This window comes from Equus quagga, chromosome 20 (assembly GCF_021613505.1).
Source record: "Equus quagga isolate Etosha38 chromosome 20, UCLA_HA_Equagga_1.0, whole genome shotgun sequence".
Lineage (NCBI taxonomy): Eukaryota > Metazoa > Chordata > Mammalia > Perissodactyla > Equidae > Equus > Equus quagga.
The window spans coordinates 37,224,261-37,241,061 of NC_060286.1; the positions used below are offsets into that span (position 1 = coordinate 37,224,261).

Sequence of the window (16,801 nt, forward strand, 5' to 3'; positions counted from 1 at the left end):
CCAACTTTTAAGCTATTTTGGTGCCATTATTTACTTCTGCAGAGTTTCCCAAAGTTTCTCAAAAAAAAAACTGGCTCCCGATTGGTCAAATGAGTCTGAGAAATGCAACTACCACATCTTCCTCGAGGGGCTTCACAATGCACACATGCATATTAAAGGCCCTGAGAAGTCCTGCAGGAAAGAGGCCTGCTCCACTCTGCTTGTCTAACCCGGGGTCTCCTGGACTTGATGGGTACAGAACCTGTTTGTCGCTGGCTGCTGCTTCATACTCTCCTTGCCCAGCGCCTGCTTCTCTCCCTGAAGTTTAAATGTTGGAGTTCCTCTGGCTTCAGTTCTAAGCACCCTTCTTGTATCTCTACAAAGTTCCCTAACTCGTCCCAGCCAGGATCATCACTCTCAATACCATCTGCGATGGTCAGTTTATGTGTCAACTTGGCTGGGCTCCAGTAACCAGTTATTTAACCAAACACAAATCTAGGTGCTGCTGTGAAGGTATTTTGTAGAGGTGGTGAAAATCCACAACCAGCTGACGTTAAGTCAAGGAGATTGCTCTCGCTAATGTGGGTGGGCCTCATGCAATCATTCGGAAGGCCTGAAGAGCAAAAACAGAGGTTTACTGAAGAAGAAGAAATCCTGCCTTGAGACTGCAGCACCAACCCCTGCCTGCTGGCCTGCCCTACAGACTTTGGACTTGCCAGTCCCCACGTCACATGAGCCAATTCCTTGCAATAAATATCTTGATTGATAGATATAGATAGATATAAATAGATATAGATAAAGGATAGATAGAAAGATAGATAGATGATAGGTAGATAGATGGATGGATGGTTAGATAGATCTGAATAGATTAGATAGTAGACTGATAGATGATAGGTAGGTAGATACATAAATGGATGGATGGACAGATAGATGGATAGACAGATATCCTATTGGCCCAGTTTCTCTGGAGAGTCCTGACTGATACACATCTATGCCAACAACTCTCAAACGTTCTCTCTCTTCTGTGGAACCGTCCCTGACCCGATTACCTACTGGGCAGCCCCATGTAGGCGCTTCACACACGTCTCCAACTCAAATCCAAACCAACCCGTTTCATTCTCTCCTTCTGAAACTTAATCTTCTCTTCATCTTCTCCACCCAGTTGCTCAGCCAGAAGCCTAGATACGTCTTTGTTTTTACCCCCTTCCCCTCCTCCCACATGCCTGCGCCACCCAGCGCCCCTGCTTCCACCTCCAGGCCGCAGCTCAAATCCACCCACGTCTCAATCTCCTCTCCAGTCTTGAACCTTTCAATCCATTTGCCACACAAGAGCTGAGGCGATCTTCTCAAACACTTGAAAACCTTTCGTGGATTCCCGTTTCTGCTGGTTGAGGTGAGCGCCGCCCAGACGCTCCTTCAGGAATGAAGGACTTATCACCCCAGCTGCCAGGAATGCTGCCGCCAGACGAGGGCGTGGCTTCGCCCAAAGTCAAGCCCCTTTCCAGGGCATCCTGCCTCTGATGACTGAGACAAGGGGAAGCCCAGGCCTCCTGCCCCAGCTCAGACGGCTTTGAAGAGTCATCGCATTTGAGAATCTTCCCAGGTCGACTGAGGCCTCTCTTAAGACTGCCCTGCAGCTCAGTGTCTCCCTTGGCCCGATCCTTCTCCCTTCCCTTCGCTTTCACAGGTGCTGACCCCTTAGAACTCCTGCAACCCACAGTGCCTCTGGACCTAGAAAACTCCAGACCCCAGGAGCTGCTCTCCCAGGCTCTGTCTGAGCTGGCCCCTGCCCACTCTCCACCTCCTCTCCTGCTGTGCAGCCCAAGGCACTCCTTCTGACCTTGCCTCTTCAGTTCCTCGAGCATATCAAGCTGAGTGATGGGGGCCTGCGGCTTGAACCTGGGCTTTCTGCCTCCAAGTTCCAAGTGAGCCTTCCAGAAACACGTTCGTGCATATGTGTGTTTATAATACATATGCTGGTCCTTCCACCTACGATGTTTTTCTCAGCTTGCCTGCCTTGCAAACTCCTATTCAACTCTCAAAACCCAGTTCAAATATCCCTCCACCATGAATTCTTCTCAGCCTCTGTCTCGAGCAGAATTAAATTCTTTCCGTCGTCACACTCAGACAGAGCCTTGCCTCCTCCTTGCCACTTCACATTCCACAACATACAGTCATGGAATGTCTGCCTGCCTGTGTCCTCAGACGGACTGAGAGCATCTCAGGGGAGGACAGAGACAGGGCTTTCTTTATCCCTGTCCCCCAGTGCCCACAGCTGGCACCCACAAGGGGTTTGGGACGTGTGTGTTGACATAGAGACAAACTACTGATATTCATATATAGAAATAAATAGTTATTAATTCATTCAGCAAATATGTATTGAGCGTGTCAGCCCTGTTGTAGGAGTTGGTAATATGACTCTAATCCAGAGATAAACCCCTCGCCTGGTGAAGCCCACCTTCTGGCAGGGGAGTCAGGAAGTACAAAATAAACGAATAAGGTTTCCAGGTGTTTGTGCTTTGTTAAAACTACCTTTAGGATTTTCTCTTTATCTCCCTACATCTTGACACCTGAGTCTCGCCCCATCCTTCCCCCTCTCAGTCTGCACGCTGCATGCTCTTCTACGGCGGGGTCTGTCACACTCCGCTGCACGTGTTTGCTTGCTCACCTGCCTCATCTGTCAGAGCGTGAGAGCCCCAGGGCAGACACGGAGCCTTCTTCTCTCTGCCCCTGGCACCCAGCACCCGCCTGGCACCACACAGGCTCCCCGCGTGTTGCAGAGTAGAAGGATGAACAGAGAGGAGCGGAGGGTTACAACAGGACTTGAATGATGGGTGGGCATTAAGCACGGAGAGAGGAGGGGAGGGCATTTCTGCAAAAGCTCACTGGAGGCGAGTCCAGAGCCCTGGGAGTCTGCGGGTCACCCCTCGCAGCCGGGACAGAACAGCCAGGGTGGAGGGCAGCTCTGGGTGTCACAGCAGGACCATGGAGGCATCTGTGAATTCCAAGGGCTGGGCTGTTGTCATGTGAAGGGACAACATCCAGTGCTCCTGGGATATTAATCTAGCCAAGGATAGACTGAAGGAAAAAAGTCAGAAAGCCAAGATATGGTTTGGCGTTCTTTGTCATAGACGTGTTTGTTGCCCGAGTGTCTAACCCTAGGATAGGAAGGAAGTCTTGAGCAGAGGTTAAAGGGCACCAGCCAGACTGGAACTAGGAAGCTGCCTTCAATCCTGGTGAGAAATTGGCCCGCGTTGGTCTTCTTTCCTTCATCTACGAGTGGAGGCGGTAATATAGACTCCAGATGCTGTCAGGACTAAGAACCCTGAAGATGCTTGGCCTATAAACACTGTTTGTAGAGATGTGCTGAATGAAATACACCGGGGTCTTTCCCCTCGAAGAACCTGCTAGATACGACTAGAAAGGGGAGGGGACAAAGTAACTCCAGGGTTCAGTGTGACCCTGCATGCCACGGTGGGGACTGTGACCCATATGTCCCCAGGTTCTTCAAACTCCAGCTCACCTTCCCGTGAGTATGCATCGGGCACAGTCCGAGCCTGCTGGTACCTGGGGATCCAGCCAGCCCAGAGTCCCCTGCGTTAGCAATCAGGACCATCCCAGCGATGGGTGGCCTGTCCCACCCGGCTGGCCAGGCTGTCCTCTATGTCTAGATGGCAGCCCTGGGTCCTCCTCTGGTGGCCTCTCCATGCCTTCTAACTGTGTCTATGCTGTCTGTTCTCCCTACGTGCTCCCCGCGAGGCACCCAGCACCCAGGGCACTTTCACCAAGTGCAGCTCACAGCGGACTATTCCTGTCTCACCCTCAGCCTCCTCCCATCTTCTCCACGTTCACAGGGGCCTGTTGACCCTTAATAGACTCGGGGTCCCCTCACCTGGCCCTCAGCCCCCAGATTTAGCTCCCCCACCCCACAGCGTCAGAGGCAGCGGGAAACCCTCTCCTCCCCTGGACCGAGGTCTGCTTTCCATTTCCCATCCCAGTAAGTAACAGTGAGAACATCCATTCTCTTAAGATAACTTTCCTTTCCACCCCTGGTGTGGGGCCCCCACAGCCTTGACAAGGCTGCCACAGAGTCATTTCCCGAAGTCCAGCTTACTCAGCCCTCACTAGAGGCATGCAGGTCACTGACAGTCCCAGCCACGTGGCCCTGCCACGCACTGGCCACTTCTCACCATCTGTCTTCCCCGAGAGGAGAAGCCAAGCTCATGATCTCCTGCAAGTAAATACACACTTGGGCAGGAAGCCATCTCCCAGAACAGGTACTTCTCAGAAACAGGCCTGTCTCAACCCACATGGAAGGGAAAAAAGCCAACTGCTTTCTGCAAAGGCAGGGTTTGGCAGCCGAGATCCCAGCCTACATTCCTCATTAGGAAGATGGGGACTGGGAGCTTTCCTCTGATTAAATAAGGGCAAGCACTTGTCTGATATCTAAAAACGTTCGGTATCTCCTGACATGAAGGGACTTTCCCCAAAGATAAATTTTTTTTTTTTTTGAGGAAGATTAGCTCTGAGCTAACATCTGCTGCCAATCCTCTTCTTTTTTGCTGAGGAAGACTGGCCCTGAGCTAACATTCGTGCCCATCTTCTTCCACTTTATACGTTGGATGCTGACCACAGCATAGCTTGATGAGCAGTGCCACGTCTGCACCTTGGATCTGAACCGGCAAACCCTGGGCCGCCAAAGCAGAATGTGCGCACTTAACCGCTGCACTACCGGGCCGGCCCCTGGAGTGTTCTTTTTTATTTTCCCCTGACTCCACAATTGTAAGATGTCCAGCAACAGGAGAAAACTGCTAGAAAATTTGAAAGGGCAGTTTGTCCCCATTGAGATATCAGTGACAGAAAAGGGAAATGCGACGAGAAGGACAGATTCTGAAAACAAAGGGGACATTTTGTGCTCCAGACACATTGGGTCCAAGGTTACTCCCAAAGGTGCAAATGGAGCATCAAGACGCAGGACTAGGGTGCAGGGAGAGCCGAGGCCTGCGATTTGGGGCGTCACCTTTCCATAAGCCGGAATTCCAGCCCTGGTGGGGACACATTCTCCTGCAGTCAGGCAGGGAGCTTGAAACGGCCTAGTTTTTAGGAGCAAAGATAAACGGTAAGCGGCATTTGCTTAGAGGATCTTGAGGCAGGACTCTCAAAGAAAGCAGGAAATTTCTCACTGTCTGAACAAGAGGGCTTGAGTAGTTCAACTTAACACATGCAGACTTACATCAAAAACAGGCTTCAGAACAGCCAGGGAAGATTAAAAAGTGCATCTGATCTTACTCCACTCTAGACATTGCATGAGTCAAATTTTTCCTAGCTCGCTGTTTGTTCATCCAGCCTGATGGGTTCCTGGCAATGTATCCTTCGTGACCAAAATTCAAAAGGGGACATTCCAGTCAGCTCCCAGGAAAGCTGCTGTGGAGCCCCAGGCATCCAGAAGCCCAGCGAATGGGACAAAGTCATGGCTCAATGTCCCACTGATACACGAGAGGCTTGTGGGGATGCAACGATGCCAAGGTGTGTTTCAAGGGCACGTTGGCCAATGTACCATTCTTGGGTGGGATCACGGGCCTCCCCAGATGTTATCACAGTAACAAAGGAGGTGGTAGCAGAAATAATCTCCTGCCAGCCCCAAAATACAAAGCAGTTTTCCTTTCAAAACCCTGGCTCACTTCCTCCCTCTGAAAGACTCACTTTTTGTAATCCCTCTGATGACCTCATTGGAGCGAGCCGAGGTTATGCAATTTAAAGCCGCCTCATTTCTACAGTGCTTCTCACAACAGAAAACACCTCCGAAGGCAGCTCTCGCCATCAGGAATCCCAGCCTGAGTCGGGAGCGCTTTCATCTTCTGAGTAAGTAAATGGCCGTCCTTTTTTATCTCTTTCGAGAGAGTAAACTATAAGAGACTCCAAGTCTCTTACAGAAAAACAATAAAAAAAGCTTCCTTTCACAGCTAACTATTGGCAAATTTTCAGCTTTCTGTAAATGTATTTTTTTTTAAAACGTAATTCTCAATCAATGTAAGAGACTTGTATTCCATGCCTACTTGGGGTTTTGTTTTTCCAGAAGAGAAGGAGGAAGGAGAGTGTGTGGTACAGGGAGCGAAGTTTCCAGCAGCTCTTCATGTCAAGGTCCTAAGAAGCATGCAGAGGCTGAACACAGCAGTCAGAGCTCTGTGTGGACCCTGACCAGTTACAATCCACAAATTCCATTTATAAAAATCAAATTGGTTTCCCCAGGATCGCTCCCGAGATTTCATAAGGCCGAGAACTGGTTGGGTTATTTGTGGCTTGAAAATAGTATCGTATTATGGGACTGGGTTGACATTCTTTAATATGTGTCTATATTTCAAATGCCTTTACCATCACGTCACTGTTGAAATTGGAATTAATTTGAAGAAGGCTAGTTTGTTGAAGAAAGTCACGCTGAGTCCCAAGGAGCAGGTGCCAATGTGAAAATGGGCAGAATTCAAAAAATATCACGTAGAAATTACAGAATCGTCGTCTCTAGTAGACTTACCCAATGTCCCCTCTGAGTTTTACAAATGGGATCAAATATTCCTAATAACGTAAATAGCTGCTATTTATTGAGCACCTACTCTGTGCCAGGCAAATATCAGAGCCAAAACTAAAAACCAACGAAGGAAGATTTGTCCTCTCTGGCCAACTTTGTATAAACACAGCCAGCAGCTGATGAAAACAACCCCTTTAAAAACAAGCCCAGCTTGAGCAGATACAGCGTGTGTCTGCAGTGGCCATGGCCACAGCCGGGTCAGCGGGAAGGAGGGCAGTGTCTGCTGGCCTGACCAGATTCGAGCCACATCAGGGGTCTCTGCTGGTGGCACAGGTGGCAGTTCCTGATCTCCTGGGCAGGATGAAGTCTCACCCCCTGTTATTAGTTTCCTGTTGCTTTTGTAACAAATTAGTACAAACTTAGTGACTGAAAATAGCACAAAGTTATTATCTTACAGTTCTGGAGGTCAGAAGTTCAAAATCAGTCTCATGGGCTAAAGTGAAGGTGTCCGCAGGCTGTGTTCCTTCTGGAAGCCCCAGGGGAGAATCTGTTTCTTGCCTTTTCTGCCTTCTCAAGGTTGCCTGTGTTCCTTGACTGGTGGCCCCTTCCTCCATCTTCAAAGCCAGCAATCTCTCTCTCATCTCCACCCACCTGCGTCCCTCTTCCACTTATGTAAGGACCCTTGTGATGACACAGTGCCCACGTCCATAACCCAGGATCACCTCCCCATCTCAAGATCCTTAACTAAACCACATCTGCAAAGGCCCTTTTGCCTTGTAAGGTACCATGTTTGCAGGTCCCAGGGACGAGGATGTAGACGTCTTTGGAGGCCATTATTCTGCCGGCCCCACTCCCCTTCAGCCCCTCGGCCCCGGGGTGCAGCCCATCCTTTAGCCTGGTGCTGCCTGGGCAGCTCCTGCCTCTTGCTGACCCTTGTGGTCTCTCACGAGGACACAAGAGTGGGCCCCCTTCACAGCACCCCAAGAGCCATCCTTTCCTGCCCGGGCACCCACATTTCAGAAAGGACACGGACACCCCTTGCATGGTCAAGGACACCTGGAGAAGGACGGGGGGGAGGCAAAGCAGAGCACATTCGTGGTCTCTCTCAGCCTCCACGATGAACCCCCTCCCCTCTCTTCCAGTTCCTTCTTAAACCTCCAGGGGGTAAAATCTCCGAGGCTGGAGACAAATGAGAATCCCATCGCCAAGAATCAAGCCCTCTTGGAACTCAGCCTTCTGGAGTTTAGCAGCTTAGTTTCCTAGCGTGCTGGGTCCCAGGTCCCCTGAACTGTTCTGTAGCTCAGGAACTGGAGAAAAGGGGCTCCCTGGTCCTTTCCAACCTCACGTTACAACACCAGGGTGGTCCGCGTGAAGGCAAGGCTGCCTACACTCAGAGGGACCAAGACGCTTTAGCATCACCCTCATCATGATTTCCATATAGTTATTGTCATTATGATTGTGGAGGTCCTCATTAAAGCCTCGTATGGATGCTTTAAACCTAGGACGGGATTTTACATGCATGGTCTCATTCAAGCCTCACAATGACTCTGCAGCAGCCACCACTGTCCCCATTTTACAGATGAGGAAACTGAGGCTCACAGAAGTTACGTGACCTGCCTAGAATTATAGAGTTTGGTGACCCCAGGACGCAAACCCAAGTTCCAGGCCCATTCTCTTTGTAGTCACGGCATACTTTGTGAAAGAGAATGGACTCCGGGCTGTGCCTAGAAGAAGAGCTGTGTACAAACGGACCGGCTCATCTCGCCAGGGGAACCTGGGCGGGTCACGTCACTCTTCTTCCCCTCAGTTTGCTCATCTGTACAATGGGCATAAAGGTACCCACCCTTCCTCCCAGGCATGTGTCAGGATCAAGTTACCTAAAGCCCAGCGCAGGCGTGGACCCAGCGGAGCCCAGGTGTGGCTGACATTGGAGCGTCCGAGCTGAGCATCAGGTCTCACTCTGCAGCCCCAGCGCGTGGGATGACTGGGGCGGAGACAAAGGTGCTGTGCGGGTTTTCCTCGGCACAGAGAACTTCCTCAGCATGTGCAGAGTTGTGCACAGGAAACAACGGCATGAGGCCCGGTGGGAATTTCAGGAAGCAGCTCCCACGAGAGCGTGTCGTAGGAGGGGCCTTCCTGCATGGTCCACCGGGCATCTGAGAAATCAGGCTGGCTGGGTGTATCGGTTTCCTGTGGGCTGTAACAAATTACCACAAACTGGGTGGTTTAATGCAAGTGGGTTGTATTACACTGATGGAGTTATAAAGCAGTTCTAGTCAAAAACTATTTTCAGAAAAATTATGTATCTAACTATATATATATATACACACATATATACATATATATACATACATATATATATATACACACACACACATCAACAAACTGGTTGTATTATATAGATGGAGTTATAAAGTAGTTCTAGTCAAAATATATTTTTAAGAAAACATGTCTTCGGGGGCCGGCCCGGTGGCGCAGCGGTTAAGTTCTCATGTTCCGCTTCTCGGCGGCCCGGGGTTCGCCAGTTTAGATCCCGGCTGTGGACATGGCACCACTTGGCACGCCATGCTGTGGTAGGCGTCCCACATATAAAGTAGAGGAAGACGGGCACGATGTTAGCTCAGGGCCAGGCTTCCTTAGCGAAAAAGAGGAGGACTGGAAGTAGTTAGCTCAGGGCTAATCTTCCTCGGAAAAAAAGAAAACATGTCTTTAAATATATCTATACACCTACATATATTAAAACACTTTCTTTATGTTAATTAACTGAACTTTGAAAAATAACATAAGGAAAAATAATTTTATAACGTAAGCAAATAATTTGTACCAAGCCCCTCCATGTGCTACAGTCAGTGTCTTAGGCTTGTACTTGACTCGGATATGTCACTGGCATTTTCCTGAAGAATGTATTTTTCTTTCGTTGTGTTCTTATTATTATTAACTGTTCCCAATGATTGTCTGAAATCTTTTCCTTCAGACTTTACGGTTAATAAATTTAAATTAAGGCCTTCAGTTGACTCTTCTCTTGGACCAGAATCTATTTAATTAAGAAAACGTTTCCTGTGCAGGTGCTGAGGTACCTGTTAGCCTCTGAGCAATTCCGCCAAGCAGAGTCTACCCTCAAATCCTATTCTTTGCATGTGGAATTATGTAAACATTTCAGCCCAGATATTTTCACAGGTACTGTTTTTATGCCTTAGTTCTAGTTCCTTTCTTTCTTTTTTTCTTTTGAGGAAGATTAGCCCCGAGCTAACATCTGCCACCAATCCTCCTCTTTTTGCTGAGGAAGACTGGCCCTGAGCTAACTACTGCCAGTCCACCTCTTTTTTGCTGAGGAAGACTGGCCCTGAGCTAACATCCGTGCCCATCTTCCTCTAATTTATATGTGAGACGCCTACCACAGCTTGGTGTGCCAAGCAGTGCCATGTCTGCCCCCAGGATCTGAACCGGTGAACTCCAGGCCGCTGAAGCAGAACGTGTGCACTTAACTGCTGTGCCACTGGGCTGGCCCCTAGTTCCTTTCTGAAATGAATATTTTTACAGATTAAACTCTTCAAATAAGTTGTAGCTATTTATAATTTTTGGATGCTTTGTCAAATTTAGGTGCTGCAAATCAGAGGCTTTCTCAATTTCATCTCATTTCTGCACAGAACAAGAATTTATCCAATTGAAAAGATTCTTCCTATGAGTTGAGATATTCCAAAGCTCACGATAGAATTTTAAAATTAAATGGTGTGCCATTTAAGGCCTCATCTCTTTATTTGATCGTTTCCTCCCTTGCTCTTTAGAAATAAATTTCCATTATTTTCTGCATAAAAGCTTTGTTTTCAATAATTAGCATCTGCTAAAAGCTTTAAAAGCTCACATTTTGGTACTTCGTTTGTTGAAGACCTTGATTAAAGATTTCCGATGGATTTGGAACGCAATCAACAAAACTCTGGAACTCCGCTTTAACAAACAGTTTAATCACATGTTTGGGCAATTAGACTCAACATCTTCTAAAATTGATTGACAATGGGCAGCCAGAAAGAAAACACATCTAAAGTTGTCTTTTTTTAAAATTTTTCATCAATCTCATCACAAACTCTTGGTAATTCAGTAACTATGTTTCAAAATTTTGTAAATTTTGTCAGCTATAACTTCCATTTCAATTGGTAGACTATTGAAACTTACTTATATGCAATTACAAATTACGTTTGCACCGTGACCTGTTCAAAGTAGATTTCTGTTTCAACAGCCTCTTAATTTAATAAGAAAATTGTTGTTACCATGACACTCTCTGCCCACCAAAATGTGCATGTGTGTTCTCTTCACAAAAATATAACGAATTTATTCCCAACGTGAACAGTTTAAACTGAATTTGGAGCAGCATTCACAAAACGCCCGTCATTTCGCTTCACCAGAACGAACTTCCAAAAGCTTCACTTTGATTCTGTTGAACTGGAGTCAAAGAGCTGATGTCACGACTAGAATTGACTGATTTTTCTATTTCAAGAATCTGAGGATACTGATATCTAGCTGGCACCATTTCACTGTCTGTGGAGTTCTGAGGGCGGTGACACTGAATCAGCCATCACTTCCATTGCTGTACATGCAACCGAAAGTTCGGTCTCTGAACCCGACGCCAATCCAAATAACGAGAACAGAGTCTTAAGTGGAAGAGGAAAGGTTTTTACTATGCCAGGCACAGGGAGCAAAGCAAGGGCTCATGCCTCAAAAGTTGCTAGCTCCCCGATGAGGAATGGGTAGGGATTTTTATTTGGGGTTTTGGGTAGGGGAGGGGGGAACATGTAGCTTGTGCAGTTTGGCATTTTCCCACCAGCCTGCGTTTGGCCTTGAGAGGCTGCTTGCAGCAAGGCTGGGGGAGGGTGAGATAGGAGGATGGCAGGTGGGCATCCTTCGCCGTTGTCTCATCTTCTTGTTTGAGGCGGGTTCGAGCGGCGGGAGTGAGGAGTTGAGGTCTGGGAAGCCTCTGCTCCTTAATATTCTTGAGACAGCGGCTTTCCTGGCGAACTTCAAGGACACATGATTAGCTAAACTTTAGTGTGCCTCCAACTCCAGGCCACCTGGGCTTTTGACAATTTGTAACTCCCATTTAGTTGTAAAGCTCAAGGAGTCCAAGTTTACAGAAATAGGTATTTACACGTGAGTGGAGCTAGAGAAGCAGGAAAGGGGGTGGTGAGTTTTAGTTTTCACCCCATATACGCTGGGTTCAATGTGGGGAAACTGATATCAGGGCTGATGTTAAGAGCCTGTAACATGCACGCACAAGATATGTTGGAACTAAAAATGAGCTGGATTAACTCAACAAAGAGTTGCTCGATCTAAGCGAAAAATCATGCCTCCCAGAGTGATCTCTGACAGCATCTTCTGCAGCTATGTGGGTGAAACTGATGTCTTAGGGCATCATCTTTTAAAATTACTAACTTCTGAAGCGGCCACTTTGTGTCTCAGGTTTTCCTGTGGTCGGTGAAATCGCTGCGGCCCCCACAGGGATCTAAACATCCACAAACATTTTGTGCAACTTACACATTCCTCATCAACTTCCTTGAGAAACAGAAGGTCAGTACTTAAATTTTCATTAAACATTCGCTTTTTAGCTCATTGATGCCAGAAGTGCTTATTGCAAAATTTAAAAGTATTGCCAAATAACAAAATGAATAGTTCGTTGTGGGTTTACACCCTGCAATAGTGACAAGAGTGTCCTAACTCCTCGGCACACTCTGGGTCAGAACTCCATATGCCACAAATATTTCACAGCCTCCCAACCCTTAATCTCCCACGTTTCCCACTGACTTGTCAACTAGAAGCCCAGCAGCTTATTCTCTTCCCCGTCTACACTCTCCCTTGGTGATTTCATCCGGTCTTGTGGCTTTAAATACCATCTATGTGATTACAACTCTCAATGGTGTATCATTATCTCACACTCGGTCTCTGAATCCCAGACGTGAATATTTCATTGCCCACTGGACACCCCCACTTGATGTCCAATAGACATCTCAACCTCAACGGGTCCAAAAGCGAATCCTGATCTCCTTCCCTGCAAAAAAGCCCTGCTGCATCTTCACTCTGGAATCTCCATTCAGTTGATGGCCACTTCATATTTCCAGGTGCTCAGGCCAAAAATCTCAGCATCTTCCAACTCCTCCTTTCTCACGACCTGTACCCGATTGAAAATCATGGTGGTACTACCTTCAGAATAAACCTAGGACCCGATCCCATCCCGCCATCTCCTCTGCTACCCTCCCCTGCTAACGTATTTATCCAGGGTGTTCCCTGTTGTTGACTCTCTCCTCTCTAGGCCAGAAGCACCCTGAGGGCAGGGGCTTTTGCTTGTTGGATTCACTGCTGTGCCCCAAACACCAGAACACCTGTGCCTGGCACAGAGCAGGTGCTCAGTAAATACTTGTTCTGTGGATAAAGGACTGGAGAAACCGGTGAATTAGACCTGGTGGGAATGGCACAGTGAGTGAGTTACAGACAGCATCACATCAAGAAGGTCCTCACGTCTCCCCCGGATGAGGAAAGTCAGACTTGGAGACACGAAGTGACTGCCCAAGGTCGCTTACCCAAATACACTCTTCCAAGACTGGCTCTTTCTTACACAGTATCTTGTGTTGGATGCAATGAGGCTTTGCCCAGTTGACAGAATCTCGAACATCACCAAGCGATAACAACACTGATCACCGTAGTTGACATTGAGCAAGTGCTTATGAAGAGCCAGGACCCATTCTAAGCACTTTGCACATATTAACTCATCCAGGTTCGGGGAGGAGTTTTAGGGGTGGAGTCCCCAGAAATCCCACAGGGCAGGCAGCTGCTCACTGTGTGTCTGGGACTCTGTGTGTCCGGGACTGTGTGTGTCCCCTGAGCTGGCTGTGGCTGGCATTGCTGGCAGGCGCCCACAAATCCACGAGTTCAGGACGTGCTCTCATCTCTCCACGGTATTAGACGGCTGGGAGACGTGGTCCGCTTCTTTCCCACCATATCCCTCTCCCACTGAAATGCAGTGCGGGCACCTGGGAGGCTATGAGCATGGACTTTGGGGTCAGTGCAGACTGGCCCTGTCGCTCACCAGCTATGTCTCCTCAGACAAGTCATTAACTTCTGAGCCTGGTTTACCCATCTACCAATAGTGGGGACCAAACGTGCAGCAGAATAGAACAGAACAGAAGGACTGCCTGGGTCTGAATCCAGGCTCTGCTACCAATCTGCTGTGTGACCGTGGACAAATAACTCAGCCTCTCAGTGCCCCATTTTCCCATCAATCAAATGGTGATTGCAATGGCCCTACCTCACAGGGCTGTTGAGAAGATTAAATGAAAAAATATGCAAATGTAAAACTCTTAGAATGGTGCCTAGAACATAGAGACCATTTAATAAATGTTAGTTATTCTTTCATTACTTGTATTTTTCAAGCCCAGCTCAAGAACCTTTTCGTTCTCTAAACCATCCACCATTGCCCGCCCCATCCACCCTACTGGTCCTAGCCCCAGTAGATCAGCTCCCTGCTGGCCAGGCCTCTTCCTAGCCCCTGGTTGATTTCATCTTGGGTCATCAGCCACTGCCTCCATGTCTGCATCCCTCTAGACAGTGAGCGCCTGCAGGCTGGGGGCTGCTCTGTCCTGTTCTCTGTATCTCCAGCACCTGGCAATGTGCTGGCACAAGTAGGTGCTCATTAAATGTTTGTTAAACCGTTGTTGATAATAATAAGGCTGTTAATAAGATTAATTGCACCTTCCATTGAGTGCTTCCTCTGTGCCAGGCAACCATGCCAAGCTCTCCAGAGACACCATCACCAGTCCCTGCCATAATCACACAAGAGGGATGCTGTTAGCTCTGATTGTCAGAGAGGAAAATAAAAGTCAGTGGGTCTAGGTGGCCCACACCATCTGGTTGTGTCAGGATTTGAACTCAGGTTCCAAAGCCTTGGTCTTTTTCTTTATACCAGGGGTCAGCAAACTTTTCCTCTAAGGGAAGAGATGGCAAATATTTTCATCTCTGCAGGCCACGCAGTCTCTGTTGCAACTACTCAACTCTGCTCTTATAACACGCAAGCAGCCGTGGACACTACGTAAATGAATGGGGGTGGCCGTGTGCCAATAAAACTTTATTTTCCAAAACTGGCCGCGGGCTGGATTTGGCCCTCCGGCTGTAGGGGGCAGCCTCTCGTGTTATGCTACGTGCTGTTCGTTGCAGGTCACTGTGGATGGCATCCCGGACCCTCCTGGAGTTCCAGTCCTCCAACCAGAGTCAGCTCTTGCCTCCAAATGCCACATCGTGTGACAACCTTCAGGAAGCCTGGGACCTGCTGCACAGAGTGTTACCAGCCTTTATCATCGCCATCTGCTTCTGCGGCCTCGGGGGGAACCTCTTTGTGCTGTCGGTCTTCCTCTTGCCCCGGCGGCGCCTGAACGTGGCAGAAATCTACCTGGCGAACCTGGCGGCCTCCGATCTGGTGTTTGTCTTGGGCTTGCCCTTCTGGGCAGAGAACATCTGGAACCAGTTCCACTGGCCTTTCGGAGCCCTCCTCTGCCGCGTCGTCAATGGAGTCATCAAGGCCAATTTGTTCATCAGCATCTTCCTGGTGGTGGCCATCAGCCAGGACCGCTACTGCGTGCTGGTGCACCCCATGGCCAGCAGGAGGCGGCGGCGGCGGCGGCAGGCCCAGGCCATCTGCGTGCTCATCTGGGTCATGGGGGGCCTCCTGAGTGTCCCCACGTTCCTACTCCGCTCCATCAAAACTGTCCCGGAGCTGAACATCTCTGCCTGTGTGCTGGGGCTCCCCCACGAGGCCTGGAACTTCGCGAGGATCGTGGAGTTGAACGTGCTGGCCTTCCTCCTGCCGCTGGCTGCCATCATCTTCTTCAACTACCACATCCTGGCCTCTCTGAGAGTGCAGACAGAGGTCAGCAGGACGAGGCACGGGGGCCCCACGGATGGCAAGACCACGGTGCTCATCCTCGTGCTCGTGGCTACCTTCCTGGTCTGCTGGACCCCTTACCACCTCTTTGCCTTCCTAGAATTCCTGTTCCAGGTGCGGGCTGTCCGAAGCTGCTTCTGGGAGAACTTCATCGACCTGGGCCTGCAGTGCACCAACTTCTTTGCTTTCATCAACAGCTGCCTGAATCCAGTGATTTATGTCTTTGTGGGCCAGCTTTTCAGGACCAAGGTGTGGGAACTTTATAAACAATGCACCCCTAGAAGTCTTACTCCAATGTCCTCATCCCACAGGAAAGAAATCCTCCAACTTTTCTGGCGGAATTAAACAGCAGTGAGCCAAGATGCTTGGCTTCCTTATCAATTATTTCTGATGCAATAAATACTATGGTGGTAGGCTGAATAAGGGCCCCCCCAGATAAGCAGGACGTAGTCCCTGGAAACTGTGAATTTATTTTTGGTAATGGAGACTTTGCAGGTGCAATTAAACTAAGGATCTTGCAATGGGGAGATTATCCTGGATTAGCTGGGTGGGCCCAATGTAATCGCAAAGACCTTTATAAAAGGTAAGCAGAAATGGCGGAGTCAGAGAAGGCCATGTGACAACAGAAGCATGAGGTTGGAGCGATGCAAGGAAGGCACCCCCTAGAGGCTGGAAAAGGCAAGGAAATGGATTCTCCTCCGGAGCCTGCGGAAGGAACCAGCCCCGCTCGCATCTTGGCTTTAGTGCAGCGAGATTGATTTGGGATGTCTGTCCTCCAGAGCCATACATAATAAATTTGTGTTGTCTTAACTCATAAAGTCTGTAGTCATTTGTTACAGCAGCAACAGGAAACTAATACACATTTCCAGTAAGGGTCTCTTCTCACATTTCCACTTGCCTGTCCAAAATTTTCTAGGTTAACTGCTGGGAATACAGAGATGATAAAGCTAGAGATCCTATCCAGAAGGAATTTACATAGATCTAAATAATTATAGTGTCAAAAAAGAAAGTGATAAATCGCATGAGCACGCCACAGATCCTGTACCCTGAGTATTCAGAGGGAAAGAGGATGGGGTCCTGCTGGGGTATCAGGACAGCCGTTGTGAAGGGAGTAAACTGTGAGCTAAGTTTTACACCGTAGAATCTGGATACGTGGAGAGGGAGGAAGCGCTGGTGGAGACATCACCGAGACACACAGGTAGAAAAGTGTGGTCCCCACCGAAGAATATCTACCGAACACCGAATGCATCGGCTCTCTTCTTGCTACCAGGAGCCCAATGGTGAACCTGGAAAGTCTGCCTTCAAGGAGCTCGTGGCAACAGGGACAATAATTAGGAGAGTGTCATAGGGCGGTTTGGGGAGAACGGAGATGTTCGGAG

General features: G+C 48.7%; 1 protein-coding gene across 4 annotated transcripts in view; it reads left to right on the forward strand.

Moving 5' to 3' along the window:
- The window catches only part of LOC124230981 (B2 bradykinin receptor), a 50,411-nt gene extending 34,210 nt beyond the window's left edge, over positions 1–16,201 (forward strand). The window contains exons 1-3 of one of the 4 annotated variants that reach the window (XM_046647582.1): positions 5,679–5,841; positions 11,954–12,061; positions 14,699–16,201. In XM_046647582.1, the coding sequence (XP_046503538.1) occupies positions 14,709–15,767 (1,059 nt within the window). In that variant the 5' untranslated portion in view covers positions 5,679–5,841; positions 11,954–12,061; positions 14,699–14,708 and the 3' untranslated portion in view covers positions 15,768–16,201. Of the gene's footprint in view, positions 1–5,678; positions 5,842–11,953; positions 12,062–14,698 lie in introns of those variants that run through there. The other 3 variants (XM_046647584.1, XM_046647585.1, XM_046647581.1) reach the window with 3 other exon arrangements.
- Positions 16,202–16,801: the final 600 nt, after the last annotated feature.